This window comes from Sabethes cyaneus, chromosome 2 (genome assembly GCF_943734655.1).
Source record: "Sabethes cyaneus chromosome 2, idSabCyanKW18_F2, whole genome shotgun sequence".
Classification (NCBI taxonomy): domain Eukaryota; kingdom Metazoa; phylum Arthropoda; class Insecta; order Diptera; family Culicidae; genus Sabethes; species Sabethes cyaneus.
In genome coordinates this window covers 146,391,231-146,407,653 of record NC_071354.1, presented here as the reverse complement: position 1 = coordinate 146,407,653, position 16,423 = coordinate 146,391,231, and the positions used below count along the sequence as shown (strand labels likewise).

The window sequence follows — 16,423 nt, the reverse complement described above, 5'->3', positions numbered from 1 at the left end:
GGAGCAGAGGGAGAAATCGAATGCAGACTTCGAACCGAACATTGCATCCGAAAGGGAGGGTGTGAGTGTGAACGCTGACTAACCAGTTGCCAGAGCGAGACGGTTCCGGCAAATAAGAGGGGGATCAAATTTCAAGCTCCTTCATATCACGGCTCCCTACGGCAAGCGAGTATTCGACGGTTGCGACTGGTACATAAGTGAACGTTAACTGTCCGTTGCGTTGGTGTGCGTGAACAAGCGGCCGCATTGCTATGTACCGTCGCCCTTCTGACTATCTGTAGTAGGCTATGTGCGTGCAGCTGTTGCCGCTTCTTTCGGCTGCCACAGTTGTAAATAGGAGCTCAGTTCAAATCGAAACGGCATTCACGTTGGTCGTGTTTCTATTTAAAGCTACCGGATGTCTACTAAGGCGAAGTTAATAGTGACAGTTTTGTATCGAATGCAGAAGTATTGAGAAATAAACATAGTAATTTGCATTAAATGTGCCACCGTTTAAAGTGAGTCTAAGTGTACACTAAATTCTCAAAATAAATAAAAAGAACGTTGAGTGTGTTGAACTTACGAGAGCCTTCCGATTCATTCGGCAGCCTACAATATTTCAAATGCTTGCAACATAAAAATTGCCTACGTTTGTGTGGGTAATCTCGGCATTGACTGTGTTCCGTGCGCGCTCGCACACAAGGATACGCCAAGCGGCAACCAAAAACGGTACCCGTTGTGTGTGGTTGCCGAACCGACATCATTTAGTTGTCAAACGTGGACGAGTAAGCATTGCCAAGATGTGTGCTGCCGGTCGTCAAAACGCATATCAGAAGGAAGTTTTGTGAAGTGGAAAACGATAAGTGCAGAGAGAGAGAGAGAAAGCCGAAGTAAGTGTAAGAAGAGAAGGTGAGCAAGAGATGGGAGTGAAGACCTCAGCATAAAACTGGTTCGGTTGCGCGCGCTCAATCAACTGCTTGTTCTGCCGGCGTGTATTTTATTATTTTTCGACAATCTGTGCTGTGTTTACTGTCAGAGGAACGCGAATAGCTCCGGCCGGAGAGCGTGTATTGGTGAAGAAGCTTTATGTGGTGTTATTAAATTGGGGTTGTGTTAAAAGATTGTTTTCGATTTCGTGCTAAGTGATGGGAAAAGGTTTCTTGATTTTGCGTAAAAAATATGTGGAAGAAATCGAATTTGAAGCTTAAACGGGACGAGTGCAACGAACGATTGGAATACTGTGCATTTGGATTACACAATTTATTGGATTAGCTGTTTGGTGAGAAGGATATAACATCAGCAATGACGGCAGAAGTGGCTAAAGTGACCAAGACAACTAAGGTTGTTAGTGGTCCAGAATCACCATATAAACCGGCTCGGATCCATTTGAGTTCGGTTAATCCCTATGTTACATGTAATCTTTGTAAAGGTTACTTGATTGATGCAACCACGATAGTCGAGTGTCTACATTCGTGTGAGTATTAAATTACCAAACGGTAGAATATTTGACAAACGATTTCCTTCACGATTCCTCTGGTTCTCTGACAGCACGGGTCCAAGAGCTTAGGTTGGTTCCTCTTGTACGATTCCTCTTTCAAGGATGAATTCCTTTATCCTCTGCTTCCTGATGTTTTCAACTTTTTATTCTCCCATGTGCTGCCTAGGGATATAAGCGGAATAATAATAACCTTTCCTTCTTTCTATTGCGAACGACGAAAGGGACGGAATTATAATAACTCTTCTGTTGGCAAAAACGCTCCCTAGATTTTTTTCGCTAACGACGCAAACCTTAATTCCAAATTGCAGCACTGCACTGGGTTCTTTCAATCTTACCGGGCAGGGGTAACGGCTACCTCCCGAAAGACTCAACCGTTGTCGTCGACGATGTTATCTTGCATCATTTATCATGCTTCCCTTGGGCGTTTATACAATCTGCAGATGAATTTATTATGGATGAATAATTTGATTTGCTCATTAGCACAGAGGAACCCCTATTCCGTACACCACCCACAAACAAACTGAAGGCTCTTCAGACAGACACAGATACGGACAATCTAGAGGACAAGGGTTTAGTAAACAATATTTCAGAGTGGAAAACCATCTACATCGTCGTTATTAATATTTGTCTTTTCCATCTTGCTTCTCTTTCAGTTTGTCATAGCTGTATCATGAAACACTTGCGTACGGAACAGTACTGTCCTCAGTGCGAGATGATGATAAACAAAGCGAAACCGAACATCAAGTAAGTAACTCTCTCACGCTAGCAGTGGTGTTCCCCAAACGAGGAATACGACCAACACAAACGAAGAGCTTTGATAATACGTAATTTGACGCACCGTAAACATAAATTTGTCATAAATTGAATGTGTTCACTTTGTGTACGCCTCACAAGACGTGGGGTGAAGCGCAATCTTTGGGGTGCGCACCATGTGGTGCCACATGTGTTTGTGCCTATGTTGTTGACATTAACGGTACCATTGTTTATCTATGGTAAGAAAAGCCCAAAATTATATAACATGGTTCAAATTCAATTATTCGAATGGTTATCAACATGTTTCGAGATAAATGTAGTTTTAGGATATCAACTCTTAAAAGTTCATGTATACAGCAACAACGTCTGATAGTGTGCATGTGTGTACGTCCTAACAACTTCTCAAACATTCAGTATATTCATGACGAATCTACTACAAACCGACAATGCCAGTGAACAACAATCTACCGAACGCTGGATAAGAAGTGAGAAAGGAAACGAAGAAATAACAACAACCCGGACTCCGGGAATTGAAAGCCCTGCATTTTCGAGGAACAATGCGTTATCGACCGACTGCAGCCTTTTGGCCAACCTCGGCACTTATCTGTGCAGGTACACGTGAGCGTAAAAGATACCTTCAGGCCGCGGAAGCCAGCTTCGCCGCAACGAACCGCACCGCACGGTATACCCGCTCCGCAGTATAGATCACAATCATGCCAGTCATCGAAGCGTGATTCTTGTGTCTATCTTCAGCAGCCGGCCGGTAACAATACACGCAGCCAGCCGACAGAATCGAGCGGGAGCTGTGAAAAAATAGCGGGTCACGTCATCTGGGACGGCCGGCGCACAGCGAAGTGCCCGAAGGGAACGGAAATGGGAAACCGAAGATGGAAATGGTTGAAAGTAAGATTTACTGGTGCGATGCCGAAGACGGGTCGGTTGATTAAAGGGCTCGCTGAAGAGGCAGCGATTGTGTGGTGGAGGTTTCGAAGCAGTGAGGAATTTTAGATATTTTTATTTCTGATGATAACAATTTGAGGATTACGTCTGCAAGATCTGGAATGAGGGCATGCATTTATCGTTATGACAACTTATGAAATTATCCAATAGAGAATACCTCCTACCGTAAGAGATGATGATTAACCAACGATTAAGGATTTAATACTTTATCAGATTCGAATACTTATTACTGGCATCCCTTCACGTGATTGTATGATACCAAAAATAGAACCATAATAAGTCTACCTCTTATCCGTTTCGATCGGTCTTGTGAACGCTGGGTACGTCCGGATACAAGTACGTAAATATGAGCGCAAAGCGTACAGATGGAAAATAAACGACATTTCGACACAGCAAAAAAAAAAGTTTTCCCACTGTACCATCGTAGGTTCTGCATTTGTCGGCCGACACGAATGTGTCGAAAAATCAATAAAAAGGGGAAATGTGCCGATTTTTCTTGTCGCTCCGCTGTCCGATGCTTGCCAGCGGTATCTGTGTCGTGCAGCCAGCCGACCTGGCTGTGATACCAAAGGCTCCCGAAGGCCACATACTGGCCGTTCCAAAAATAGGATCTATGTCACCGCTATCAGGTGAACTCCCATTTCACCAGTGACAGCTGATCGGGCGTCAAAGTTTTTGCCTAACGGAAGATGGCCGAGCAATACCGTGAGGGGGCTAATTTGGGATAGACGTAATTTATAAACAGGAACATTCAGCGAAATTTAATAATATCCTTCTTTGAACATTTTTTGTTTTCAATGTATTATCTTTCAATATATGTTATGAAAAACCTGTTCGTTCGACGGTATTTACTGTTTTAAGTCAGTATTGTTACATCATGCAAAAACCAATACTTGAAAAGGGACTGCAAAATTGCACAGCTGAATAATTTTGGTCAGTGCTGAGGTATATTGCTGATTATGAAGTAACTTGATTAGAAACATAAGGATTGAACAAGTCAAAAATTCAAATGCATGAAAAATGCTGCCATTTGTCATTTCTCAATCACATATCTAGAAAGCCAAGCAGAGGCCTAGTATGAGAGATTTTAAAATAAAATTATCTTGGGACGTAACCGATCGCAAAGATAGGAGACAAAGAAACAGTGTACCAAAAATCACCTTTCTGGTTAAAGGACAGCTGAGATATCGCGATGGGCGTACAGCACCCACCGCGGTGTACAAATTTTTACACCGCGTCATACAAATCTTCCAAGTAGTATCCAAAATTTACTTGAATTAAGTGTGTGCTCAGCACATATCCTCATACGAAGTAATTCAAAGAATTGAAGTCTAATGATAAAATGGGTCATTCTTGAGAAATGTGGTAAATTCTGACAACACCACTCTTGCATTGCTCTTAGACCTACCGAAAGAAGTAGTTTCCATCATGCTTAGAAATGATGTGAGTGCCTACAAACGATAACAATTTCCCGGCGAGAAGTTGGTTAAAGACTAATCACGGAGGAAAAAATTGATGGTTTCATCCACATGGAAAGCACGAGAAGTTAACGTACGGTTATTATTATTTTATCAATTTACTGCAATTCAAAATGCTTCGATTACCATTCATTATTAACGGGTTGCTTTTCGGGGCAATGTTTCTTGCACCGATTGACTTGATATGTTTGGTTATAAGCAGTGGTACAGCATTTCGGTAGTTTTCGAGTAACTTTTTACACTACATATAGCCAAACATCTAATTAACTGGCACACAAGAGCACATTAGATAAGGTTTAAGGAGGTCCCATAAAAGGTTCTTTATGCATAGCTCTTTGATAGAAAATCTCAGAATTTCGCAAAAATTATTCTTGTTCGAAATAATACTTCGAAATACAGTAATGTTCCGATTTTGTCAGCCCCATGTTGAATTTTGGGCTGACAAAATGGGGAAACTGACAAAATCGGGAAATTTTTTGCAAAATTGAAGACTTAAGACCTATCGCAATATCGAAGACTTCTACTAAAAATTAAATTTTAACCCTCAATTGGTCAAACGAAAGCTCAATGAACCGGGCACAGCACAAGGGTCCAGAACCTTTTTTGGTGCGCATTAGCTTTGAGCGGGAAAACTTGGTTTTAGGTTTATGGAACCTTTAGAAGACTTTCTTAAAATTAAAAGTTCTATCGTCCAGAAGAATTCAAATTTTGATTAATCCCCGTAAAAGTGCAATAGAAAATTATTTTTTTTCAGTTTCAATATAGCACATTGATGTGTTCTGTAAAGTTTTACAGCATATTATTACAAGAAATTTTGCTGAAGACAGTAACCTTCTATCTCTACACCAAAGATAGAAAAATCCTACTTCTCATAAATGAAAAATCGATCAAATCAGTTTTTTCTATTTTAGCTGTTTTTGTAGCTGTTGTATGACTTTTTCATGTTTTACAAAGTTGTACAAATAGTAAAAATACACAACATTGCCGAATATAGTGTACCTCTTTCTTTGCTTATTTAGGAACTATAGCACTTTTACTATAAAAATACCCCGAATTTACCCCGAATTTCTCGCAAGAAGGCATCATTTTATTAAAAACTCTCCCCCGAGAATCAGAATAGATCAAAATCGGAATTTTCCATCCCTCGTTTTTTCACACCTTTTTAGAAGAAATATGATAAAAACGCCTTGAGAAACACTTATTGCAAAGCTTTTTGCTTCCAAAAGGTACTGAAGTTTTTGGAGCGTCTTAGTATAATACGAAACCTAAAAATAAAAAAGAAGAAAATTTATCTAATTTAATTCTACTATGTATATTTTATTCACGACAGATACGTATTTCGCCTACGACTTGCAGGCTTCCTCAGGTTCGAAAACAGACACTGAGGAAGCCTGCAAGTCGTAGGCGAAATGCGTATCTGTCATGAATAAAATATACATAGTAGAATTAAATTGGATAAGTTTTCTTCTTTTTCGAAAAGGTAATTAAATTTCATGAAGTAAGAGGTTTGAGAACAATTTTCAGTACGTTTGTTTTTCAGCTGAATGAAAGTAACAGAATTGAGCTAGCTTACGTAGTTTTCGTACCAAGCTACTTTAACATTAGATATACCAGCATTTTAAATATACCTATTTATACCAAAACCAGTCAAAATGACTGGTGGATAAGAAACGGTTGGTGAACGACTGAATAATGTGCAACACGGACCCCACAGTGGTCCTTAGCCTCTTATCCAGTAACTTCTATCTCCACCTCCTTGTGGTAGGGTAACCAACCTGTTTTGGACCCCATCTGCAGTTGCACATAATATGGACACTTCCATTTGAATTTGCTGTAAATGTCCAAATTATGTACAGCTACAGATGGGGTCCAAAATAGGTTGATTTCCCTACCAACCTGAATACGAGCAACCTTAGCGGAGATGTGGTAACCAACCCTGGTGGAAACTAAGGTCGTATACAGACAGGCAAGGAGGCACTGTCTTGTCTCGACACTATACGATGGCAGCCCCATCATGAGACTCGGTAGCATAGCCCTAGTAAGGCAAGCTTTTTATATCTAAAATATTACGAAAAATCAAGAAAATTCAACTCGGAACATTTAGCATGGACAAAGGCGATGAAACAAAGATTTGGAATGGATGCTTCCTACCTGGAACTGTAAATTACTAAATTTCATGGATGACGACAGGATGTTGTTCGTTCAGTTAGAACCGCAAAAGTTCGATATTGTTGCACTACAGCAGATCAATCGCAAAGGCGGGAGGGTGTGGGGAATCCGTGGCAGCAAGGCCCAATTTTGCCAGAACGGTGGAGCAACCAACGAGCTGGGAACGGGCTTCGTAGTGATGGGCAGAATGCAGGATCGCGAAAGGATGTGTGTGTTGAGGATAATAGGCCGTTTCTTCAACTACACCATCAAAAACGTGCACTGGCCACACGAAGGTAGACCCGACGACGAGAAAAAAGCGTTCGATGTCCAGCTGGAGGCAACATACGATAGCTGCTCGCCACGGGATATCATCGTCACTGGGGACATGAACGCTTAGATCGACAGGCAAGCGATGCATCAACTTTGCAACTTCCCGAGGCCTGATCATCAGAAACACATTTTTTCCCCGCATAGACCTACAAAACCACCAGGAGATCACCTGACCGACTAACATTGAACCTAATCGACCATATTCTCATCGAAGGCCGGGTTTTCTCGAACATCACCAATGTACGCTTCCTACGGGGTACGGATATCGACTCAGATCATTACCTAGTAGCAGTACACGTGCGCTCAAAATTATCGACAGTATATACCTTGCGACAAAGCCAGCCTCCTCGGTTAGACATTCGGCAATTAGACAATCCGCAAGGTGCAGAAAACTATGCGCGTACTACGCGCTTTCCACTGTGGCCAGGTGCTTCAACCCTCGAAGATAAATGCAGATACGTTCGGTCATCAGTGAGGCCTCAAAACGCCAGAAGGAGAGCTAGCACCACTATTTCAGGCTAGTGAGATGTGCAAGTTCTATGAGAAGGTGAACCGATCTCGTAAAGGATACACACCGAGGCCTGACATGTGCAGGAACGAGCAGGGAAACCTGGCCACAAACGAGCGCGAGGTGGTTAGTGAGTGGAGGCAGTTCTTTGATAGAGATCTCAATTGCGATAAAGCAAAAAGAAATTAAGCAAAAGTCAACGTAGGAGAGCCTATAGGCCTTTCGACTTCCGATCTCAAAGAGATCCGGCGAGAAATCGGTCAGCTAAAGAATAGAACCACCGAAAAGGACCGACTCTCGACAAAACTCATTTTGACTGGTGCTGGTATAAATGGCAAAAGCATAACATCGTTTCTAAAAGCATATGTTATATGTTGTGGAAATTTCAAATTGAAATTGCACGACCAGTCAAAATGACCGGTCTGGTATATCTAGTATTAAGGCAAACAGAAAAAAAGAACCGAAAACTAAAAATGATTAATAACTCTGTAACGATTGAAATTTGACCATATGCGTAGAATGATTTTTTTCATCAAATGTAGTCCTCGATCACTCCCTGAAATATTTGCACTAAGCTGCTATACCTAACACCTTGTATATGGAATATGGAATTGTAATAGTATAAATGTAACATAAGTCACCGGTAATACACCAAAAATACACTCACCTCCACACACAAGCACACTGGGAAAACGAGCAAACAACACTTTCTTCAGTTTTGAAAGCAGTTATTTCAAACGACACTAAACAACAAATCGTCCTACGGGGCACAGTCTGTCGCAAATCACAACAGGGTATTTGGAGTAAGCGACCGGTCCATTTAGCATCGTATGCATTCTTAAATGATTCTACCGGTAACTAGTTCGGTTTTAGCAAAAACTTGATAGAAACTGCTCAAAATGCCCTTAAAGTGTACAGACTCAAATTTTGGGTCAAAAATTCAACCAATTTTGGCTACTTGCTACCAATAATTGAATTATTCTCGGTGCCCAATAACGCACTTTTAAGTTCCTTCTACCAACTTTTTGGTTGAAAAACTTCTTAAAATCTGAGTTTGTACACTTTAAGGGCATTTTGAGTAGTTTTAACAAAGTTTTAGCTAAATTCAACCAATTTACGAGTAAACTCATTTAAGAGTGTGTAAAATACATAAACAAGGAGCCGTGAATTAAAATTACTAGTACATACTTACTGATGCAATTTTGAAGTGATTTCACTTCCTGCAAATTTGTTACAAAAGCTGAAGGGATTTGATCTAATTTTTACAATTCTACAGGAAATAAAATTTGAAAAGAACGAATTTACGAATGGAATTTTCAATATTTTGCGGACTAAACATCCATGGAAGGCGACAATTTGGAACCAGCCAGCATATCGAAAATAACTAATAATAGATAAATTATAACTAAAAGGCTGTGTTTAACTGCTTTCTAATTAGTTTCAGTCGTTTTAAAACGAATTAACCTTTAAGTAGGTCTCAATGCCAAAACCAAAACCAATAAGTGGGACTTGGACAATGTATGTAGTTTGACAGCCGCACCACCCCTCTAATGCAAACTGATGACCGTGCTGCCAAAATCACGTCACGAATATGAATGAAAATTTGTTGTGGTTCTCAAAATTTGTGACAATTTTTCAAAACAAAACGAATTAAAATTGCAAATTGTCCCAATAACTGTTATTCCTTTTAAGTGTTTCAATTTCATTGCTGGCTCTTATTGTTATTTTGATTTCACCATTTTATAACTACTCGTGGCTAGTAAAATCAGAGATAATGTATTCTTACATAGCATAGTATAGCATAGCATAGCATAGACAACCGTACACACCATGGGTGGCTGATATGATGTGCCCGTAAGCACACCATACACCTGGCCATGTCCTTACGATTGTAGAAATGGGTACGTTAGTTGAACACCTAATGCAAGAAGATGCGCAAAAACTCACGCAATCCTCATAGGTGTTCGTGTAACCAGCAATATACGATTTAGCAAAATATATAATATGAATGGCGTATATATAGGTAAAAGTAGAACAATCTCACCAGCAATCTCTCGGACGAAATACAATTGTGTCGTACCTCCAATATCCAATATCCAATAAGTTATTATATTTCAGTTGTTATCCATGAGCATTATCTACTTGTTACAGCCAAAGGTTTACCGTGTAGCAGGACGTGCATGATGAGCTGCCCTTGTGTAGTGATAATGTATTGATAATGTGTAGATAATGTATTCTTACATTTGACAATAAAAATACAATTGAATTGATACAGTTTCTTAAACTTTATATTTTGAAATGGCTGCATAGTTCAGTTGGAAGCAGAAAAACAAGAAACGGTTCCGCAAAAGTAGACTGCATTCAACTCCCTTGGTATGACATTAGCTGCATGCGTGCAAAGCGCCAAAACGCATGACATCAATATGCTCGTCTGTGTTGAAATGTTGCACCCCAGCTCGGTCTCTATCCCACCGTTCGTTGTAGAAGACGGAGGAAACCCGAGTCAGAGAGGTGTGCAAAGCGCGGTGGTCTGGCCGCACGAGGGGCGGCACACTGAACAGAGAGAGAAGCAAGCAAAAGGTCGCCTGTAGAATCATAAACAATGCATTACGGTATACCGGCAGCATTGCTCGGCGGCGCGGCGGGTCGAGACTACCGCTCACAAAGCGGTCTAGTTTCTCTTGAATATAAAATGTAATTAACATTCGAGCGTCAGAGGTTCAAACTTATGCGCTTTACGCACCACCGACAATCCGATGAGGTGCTACAGAATTGAAGACAATTATCTATTCCTTCCTGAGCACACACTTACGAATTCCGATCGGGGGCGACATATGCTTTGCGTGCACCGCTCATTATGCCACTTGTTTCCGCTTGCTTTTATCGCAGATCTCGCCCTAAAATTCTAGTTTCTATAATTGGACAACCCCCCATCGCTACAAATGAGTTCTCTTTTTGTTTCTTTCAGACCGGACGCTACCCTGCAGGCTATCGTATACAAGCTGGTTCCAGGGTTGTACGAGAAGGAATTGCTCCGGAAGCGAGCTTTTTACCGTCAAAATCCGGAAATGGCCGCCTTGGCCACTCCGGAGCAGCGGGGCGAAGACACCGAGCATCTAATCTTCGGTCCCAGCGAAGAGTTTCAACTATCGCTGGAGTACGCTGACAAGTAAGTACCACCACCAGTAACGCAAATAAAGAATTAATTTTCGTAATAATAATTACGCGTGAAGTTTTACCAAACAGAACGCAATCGCTCTCGTCGTCTCTACGCTGATTTCGCAACTAAAGGGAGGAAACTGTTAAGTACTCTCCGTTGCCAGAATCCGCATGCCTTTTAGCATGGACCAAGCCAACTTTTTCCTGTTGAACTCCTAATCAACACTTCTCCGTTCTAATGAATTACGTCGATAATTTATTTCCACTTGGTTCCACTTCCACTTGGTTCAATTTGTTCGTTAAAAGTTTCCGCTTGGTCGTGATAATTATCTCTCTCTCTCTTTCTTTCCCTGGCACTGTCATTATGTCCCGTCTACCGTGCACATTTTCCCCTTGACAAAGTTTTCCGAAACGATTCCGATGCCGAGCAAAACCGTACCAACGCCGTCTGTTGGTATTTGCTACTCCAACGTGCCCCCAGCTTGCAACCCTACCGAACAGGAATAATAACGTACTACGTTTTCTCGGTTCTCTTTTGTCTCTATAGGGAGCTTGCCGGCGACAACGAAGAGCTAAAGCGGCCCAAGTATCTGCAGTGTCCGGCGATGGTAAGGATTGCTTGCCTGAAGAAATTCATCATCAACAAGTACAACATTCCTACGCATCTGTACTACGTGGAAATCATGTACAAAGTGCAAACGATTACCCTTCCGGACCATTATACCTTAATGGATGTTGCATATATCTACACCTGGAAGAAAGTAAGTGTCTGTTTGTTTTCCTGACTCTATGCTAAAAAATTCCCTCTGCACAAGAATTTAATAAGATCGATTTAATCATCCTTTTTCGTTGCTTTCGTTTACTTTCTTTTGCAGAACGATTCGATGGAATTCTTTTTCCGCATTCGTACTCATGAGATGAAATCGGTCGAGCTACCGGAGGTGCCCTTGCGGAGATCCCCCAGCATTTCCACCGGTCGCCAGAGCAGTACCAGTGCACTGGCCACCATCAAGGAAGAGGACAACATTGATGGCAGTGAGAGTGTTGCTCTCATTAAACCTAGTGATATCAAACGGGAGGAACCGAGCCTGACGGATGGGGAGGGAAAACTGGGTGATGACACTAGTTTGACAATAGCAACATCACTAACGCCAACGGTGATGACGCCAATGACGACAACAACCGCAACGACTGCTACTGGTGCAGCAATCCGACCAACACCGGTTGATATCGTTGCTAGTGTAAGTGAAGCTATCCTGGATGTAAAGCCTAACGTGATAGCAATGGGCAAACCGCAGCAGGAGAATCGGTGCAACAGTGGCGAGCGTGCTGGAATTGGTGCTCCAGCTGCCGCTCCTGTCGAGCCACCCAAGGTGAAGAAAAATGAATCGATAAAGCTGAAAATAGAAATGAATAAAAACACCTATGTTAGTATCCTTCAAAGTCCTCAGCCGGAAATCGGCAGCAAGCATCATAAATCGGACAAGTCTGAAAAAGTGAAAAAGAAGAAGTCTGAGGATAAGGAAAAATGTGTTAATAAGATTAAATCATCCAGTGATCTCAAAATTAAAATAGAAAAAGTGAAAGATGGGCTAGTCAGTGTTAAGAAAGATGGGAAAAGCAGTAGGAAGACACCATACAAAGTAGAACTGAGTGGTGCAAGTGATTTCAAGAACAACAATAAGCAAAGTGTTAATGACTCTGAGCTAAAAAAAGCGAAAAAAGAAGCGCAAAAATTGGATAAAAGTGTGAAGAAAGTGAAGTCGCCGAAGAGAAATTCAGAACTTGAAAAAGTGCATCCTTCTATAGTGCTTAAAATAGATCAGAAAAGTCCCGAACTATCGACGTCTACGTTAAAAATAGTTTCTCAATCATTCGCCACATCCTCGCCAAAGCCGAAGGCCGAACTAAGTTTGGAGGATGAGAAATCTCAGTTTCTTAATTCGTTCGAGTTGACTCCAATCAAGTCACTTCAAGGTAATCAATCAAGGTCCCCCTCATGCTCACCGGGATCTTCCAGTTCATCATCGTCTACGAACAACGAACCAAAACAAGGCAAGCGCAAGAACAAAGATTCCCTAAATGGTCGTTCTGTTCCAAAGAAACCAAAACTCTCTGATGACGAAATGAAGGCACTCGTAGAAAGAACCGTTCAGCAAAATATTAAGTCCACTGTCAATAATAAAACAACGCCACCACCACCCACACCAACCTCGGTTCCAATTCGTGTGGTCAAACAAGAGCTTGAAACATCTCCTTCAACGAAGAATGTGGTGCTTGCTCAACCATTACCGATAAAGTCCGAACTTTCGGTCAAAAGTCCTCCCAAACAAGAACCCAAAACAAAACCTTTCGACTTCAAACCGCCTTCATCGTTGCCTCCACCAGTAGTGACGACCACGAACATCCCAGCTCCCAAGCCTGCTCAGCCTGTGATGATTGCTCCCAAACCTTCTTCGGAACTTATGAAACGACCCGCTGTGCCTTCGTTCCCAAAACCAATTCAGGCGGCTAAAAAGCTACCTCCCCTTTTGCCGAAAGATGTCGACTATATGAAAAACCACAAACAAAAACTGCTAGAAATGAAGCGATCCGCGCAAAATCCTCCCATTATTTCCCCCAATAAGGACACGGAAATAAGTCAAATAAAGCCGGAAAATGCTAAGAAAAATATTAAAGTTTACGGTCCACCATCTGATAATGGCAATTTCGCTGTACCAACTGCTTTGTCATCGATGCCTAAGCCGAGAACGAAACAAAATCGCCCCGTGAACTATTTAAATTACGCACTCATGAATGCCAACAAAGCTCCGGCCGGCTCCCGAACGCCGATTCCTTCGTATTCCAACTCGCCGAGCTACTCGCCAGATTCACCGCAGTACAATCCGAACTTCAACATCTCGACAAAACAATATAAATATGCAAATCCGCTGGCTTATGCTAATTTTTTGCAAAATATGCTGAACGATCGAAAGACGAGCAATGGTTCGCCACCGCAAAGCGTGCACGAACGCAAGGCAGAGCCAGTAAACGAGAGAAAGCGAGCTTGTCCTAGTCCGGAAAACAAACAAGAGCCACCCGAGAAGCAACCGAAGGTTCAATCGTTACTCAATCAAATCAACATTCCATCATCGCTTTCCATCACCCTGGCCACCGAGGAGGATGAAGCAGCCAGAGAGAAGGCTCGCAAAAGCCTACCCGAGGAGGATAAAAATTACATCGAGATCCTGAAGTTACCTGAGATCTCAATCACAGAAGCCGAGCGAACAACACCTCCAAAGGTCCAGTCAGATTCCTCAAACAAGAAAGCAGCAAAAAGCCCTAGCCCTGGTAAGTCAGAGAAAATCAAAACTCATGGCGAGGGCAAGGGCTCTAGTCTCGAGGCGGACAATGCATCGTTCCAGCAAAAATTCATTCAATCAATTCGAGTGGAAAAAGAACCCAAGAGCAAGAACAAACCAGGCGCCAGGGCAGAAAAACAACTCTCGCCTGTATTCACACCACCGACGTCATCCCCTAACAGTAACACATTCAAACTTCCAAATGCCACCGTACTGAGCAACGGCATTGTGAAGCTGAACTCCTATCCCGAGTTAGATCTCATAAACAAAACTAATGCCAGTTCAAGACCAACACCTTCGCCTCCGAAACCAATCGCCCCCAAACACGTTCCCATCGCTCCGAAACCGACAGGAACTTTTTTCCCACCAACTGGTACACCTTCCATTCCTCCGCCAAATCGTAAAAGCCTATCACCTCCGGTCCCCAAACCGTCAGTATCACCGGGTCAGCCAAAATCGAAAACTCCACCAGCGATGTCCTCAACTCCGTCGCACGCAGCGTTGGCTGCAATGGGACCCATGTTCGGCCTTCAAATGAACCAAGATAATGCAAACTATAATCAGGCGAAGAAAATGGAATCCAAACCAAGAAGACCATCGCAAAAATCTCCCAAGCAAAATGTGTTGGACCTCTCGTCACAAAACTCCGCAGCAGTAGCGTCACCTACAACCGCTGATAAATCCAAGGACGCCATGAATATGCTAATGAACAACAATCTAAGCAACACACAGAAGCTCCAGGTTGCCAACTATCTCAGCGAGGTGGCCAAGCTAAACAACAGTGGCATGATGATGCCCCAGATGATGGGGCTGCAGCCGAATCCACTCCTGATGCAAGCCCTGTACCTACAGCAGTTATCTCGCATCGCAAGAGCCGGTAGTGACAACAGTTTGGAAAAATGAGGTCTGGTCAAAGGCGGCACAACGACGGCGGCTTGGTCGCCTCGGGTGACGCCGACAACAGCGACAATTGTGATAGATATTCCTTAATTCGATTAATAATGCTGACGACCTTTAGCAGCAGCAGTGAGCGGCTCTCACGGAACGCAGGCGAAACAGAGGGAAAATATCGGCAGTAAATCTTTAACCCATTATTTAGTCAGTGGATTATTGGTTCGGTCGTATATTCTCCGAAAATTAAAACCTCATGCTGGCGTTTGCCTCGCCAAGGCAAAGCAAGCAGACAGAAAACTATACAACTCGTATACGCTTAGAGTATATCTCTGTAAATAGACGTCTCAGTGTTTGTGACCGGTGCTGTAAATAAGACGAACCAAGTGTGGTGGTCTATGTGAGAGACCAAAAACCGTCAGTATTTTGAGAGAATCGTTACTTTGGCTGTTTTCGATAGATTGATTGCTCGTTCGTGCACAAAACGGTTCCGGAGGGAAATGCCATGCAAGAGCAAACGAGATAAAAACACAATAACAGTATTTTTTCTAGCCTTCGTTAATGTCGAGCTAATGCAGGCAATTTCACTTCTCTCGTCGCTGGCTGTTGGTTTTTTGTCCGATTTAAGTCGTTGCCGAGCCTTCGTAATCGCACACGTATGTGAAGGGCATTTATCTTTGTTTACACTGCCGCCGGAGCAGTGCGTTCGTTCTCTAGCTAGCACGGTTTGTTCGGTTGGATTGGAAGACGTGCATCGTTTGTTGGAATGAAACAGGGGCTTGCTTGGGCATTTTTAAACCATAGTGTGACATGCCTAGTACGAATAAGAATCCGAAGACGAAGTGATGTTATTAAATAGACGTAACAAGACAATGATAACGTTCGATATTGTTTATTGCGATGTGTATACCTATTTGCATGTTAAAGTAAGTGGATCTGTAAATAGTAACGTTTAAGAGTACGGATGGAAAGAACTCTTTGTTGAAGCTGGCATTTTGTTATATTTATTTTTGTTTCCATTCTGTTATATTTTTCAAACGCTTGTCCTGAACAACTCAAATAGATAGACTAGATATGTAATGATAATTTATGTTTTAAAAGCACACCGAAAGAATATAGGAATATGAAATAATTTGTAAACTATGTACATATAAAAACAAATCCATTATAAAAATGTAATAAATTTATCTCAACAATTAATTACTGTTTGAAATCAGCATCAAAATATCACAAAACTTACTGTTCGAAACCTAAAAGGTAAGTATGCGTTTTTACCGGTGGACTACGTCGATTGTACACAGATGTTAAGAAATAATTTTTTGATATAATTCTACTATGTCGGAAAAATCAATTATTTAAAAGGCTTTTTCAATTC

At 41.9% G+C, this 16,423-nt stretch overlaps 1 protein-coding gene across 1 annotated transcript; it reads left to right on the top strand.

Moving 5' to 3' along the window:
- The first annotated feature begins 373 nt into the window (after positions 1–373).
- Positions 374–16,206, top strand: LOC128738638 (polycomb group protein Psc). Its single transcript, XM_053833931.1, has 5 exons — positions 374–1,453; positions 2,131–2,221; positions 10,626–10,826; positions 11,364–11,577; positions 11,692–16,206. The coding sequence occupies exons 1-5, from the start codon at positions 1,282–1,284 to the stop codon at positions 15,058–15,060; spliced, it is 4,047 nt and encodes a 1,348-aa protein (XP_053689906.1). The 5' UTR covers positions 374–1,281; the 3' UTR covers positions 15,061–16,206.
- The last annotated feature ends 217 nt before the right edge of the window (positions 16,207–16,423 follow it).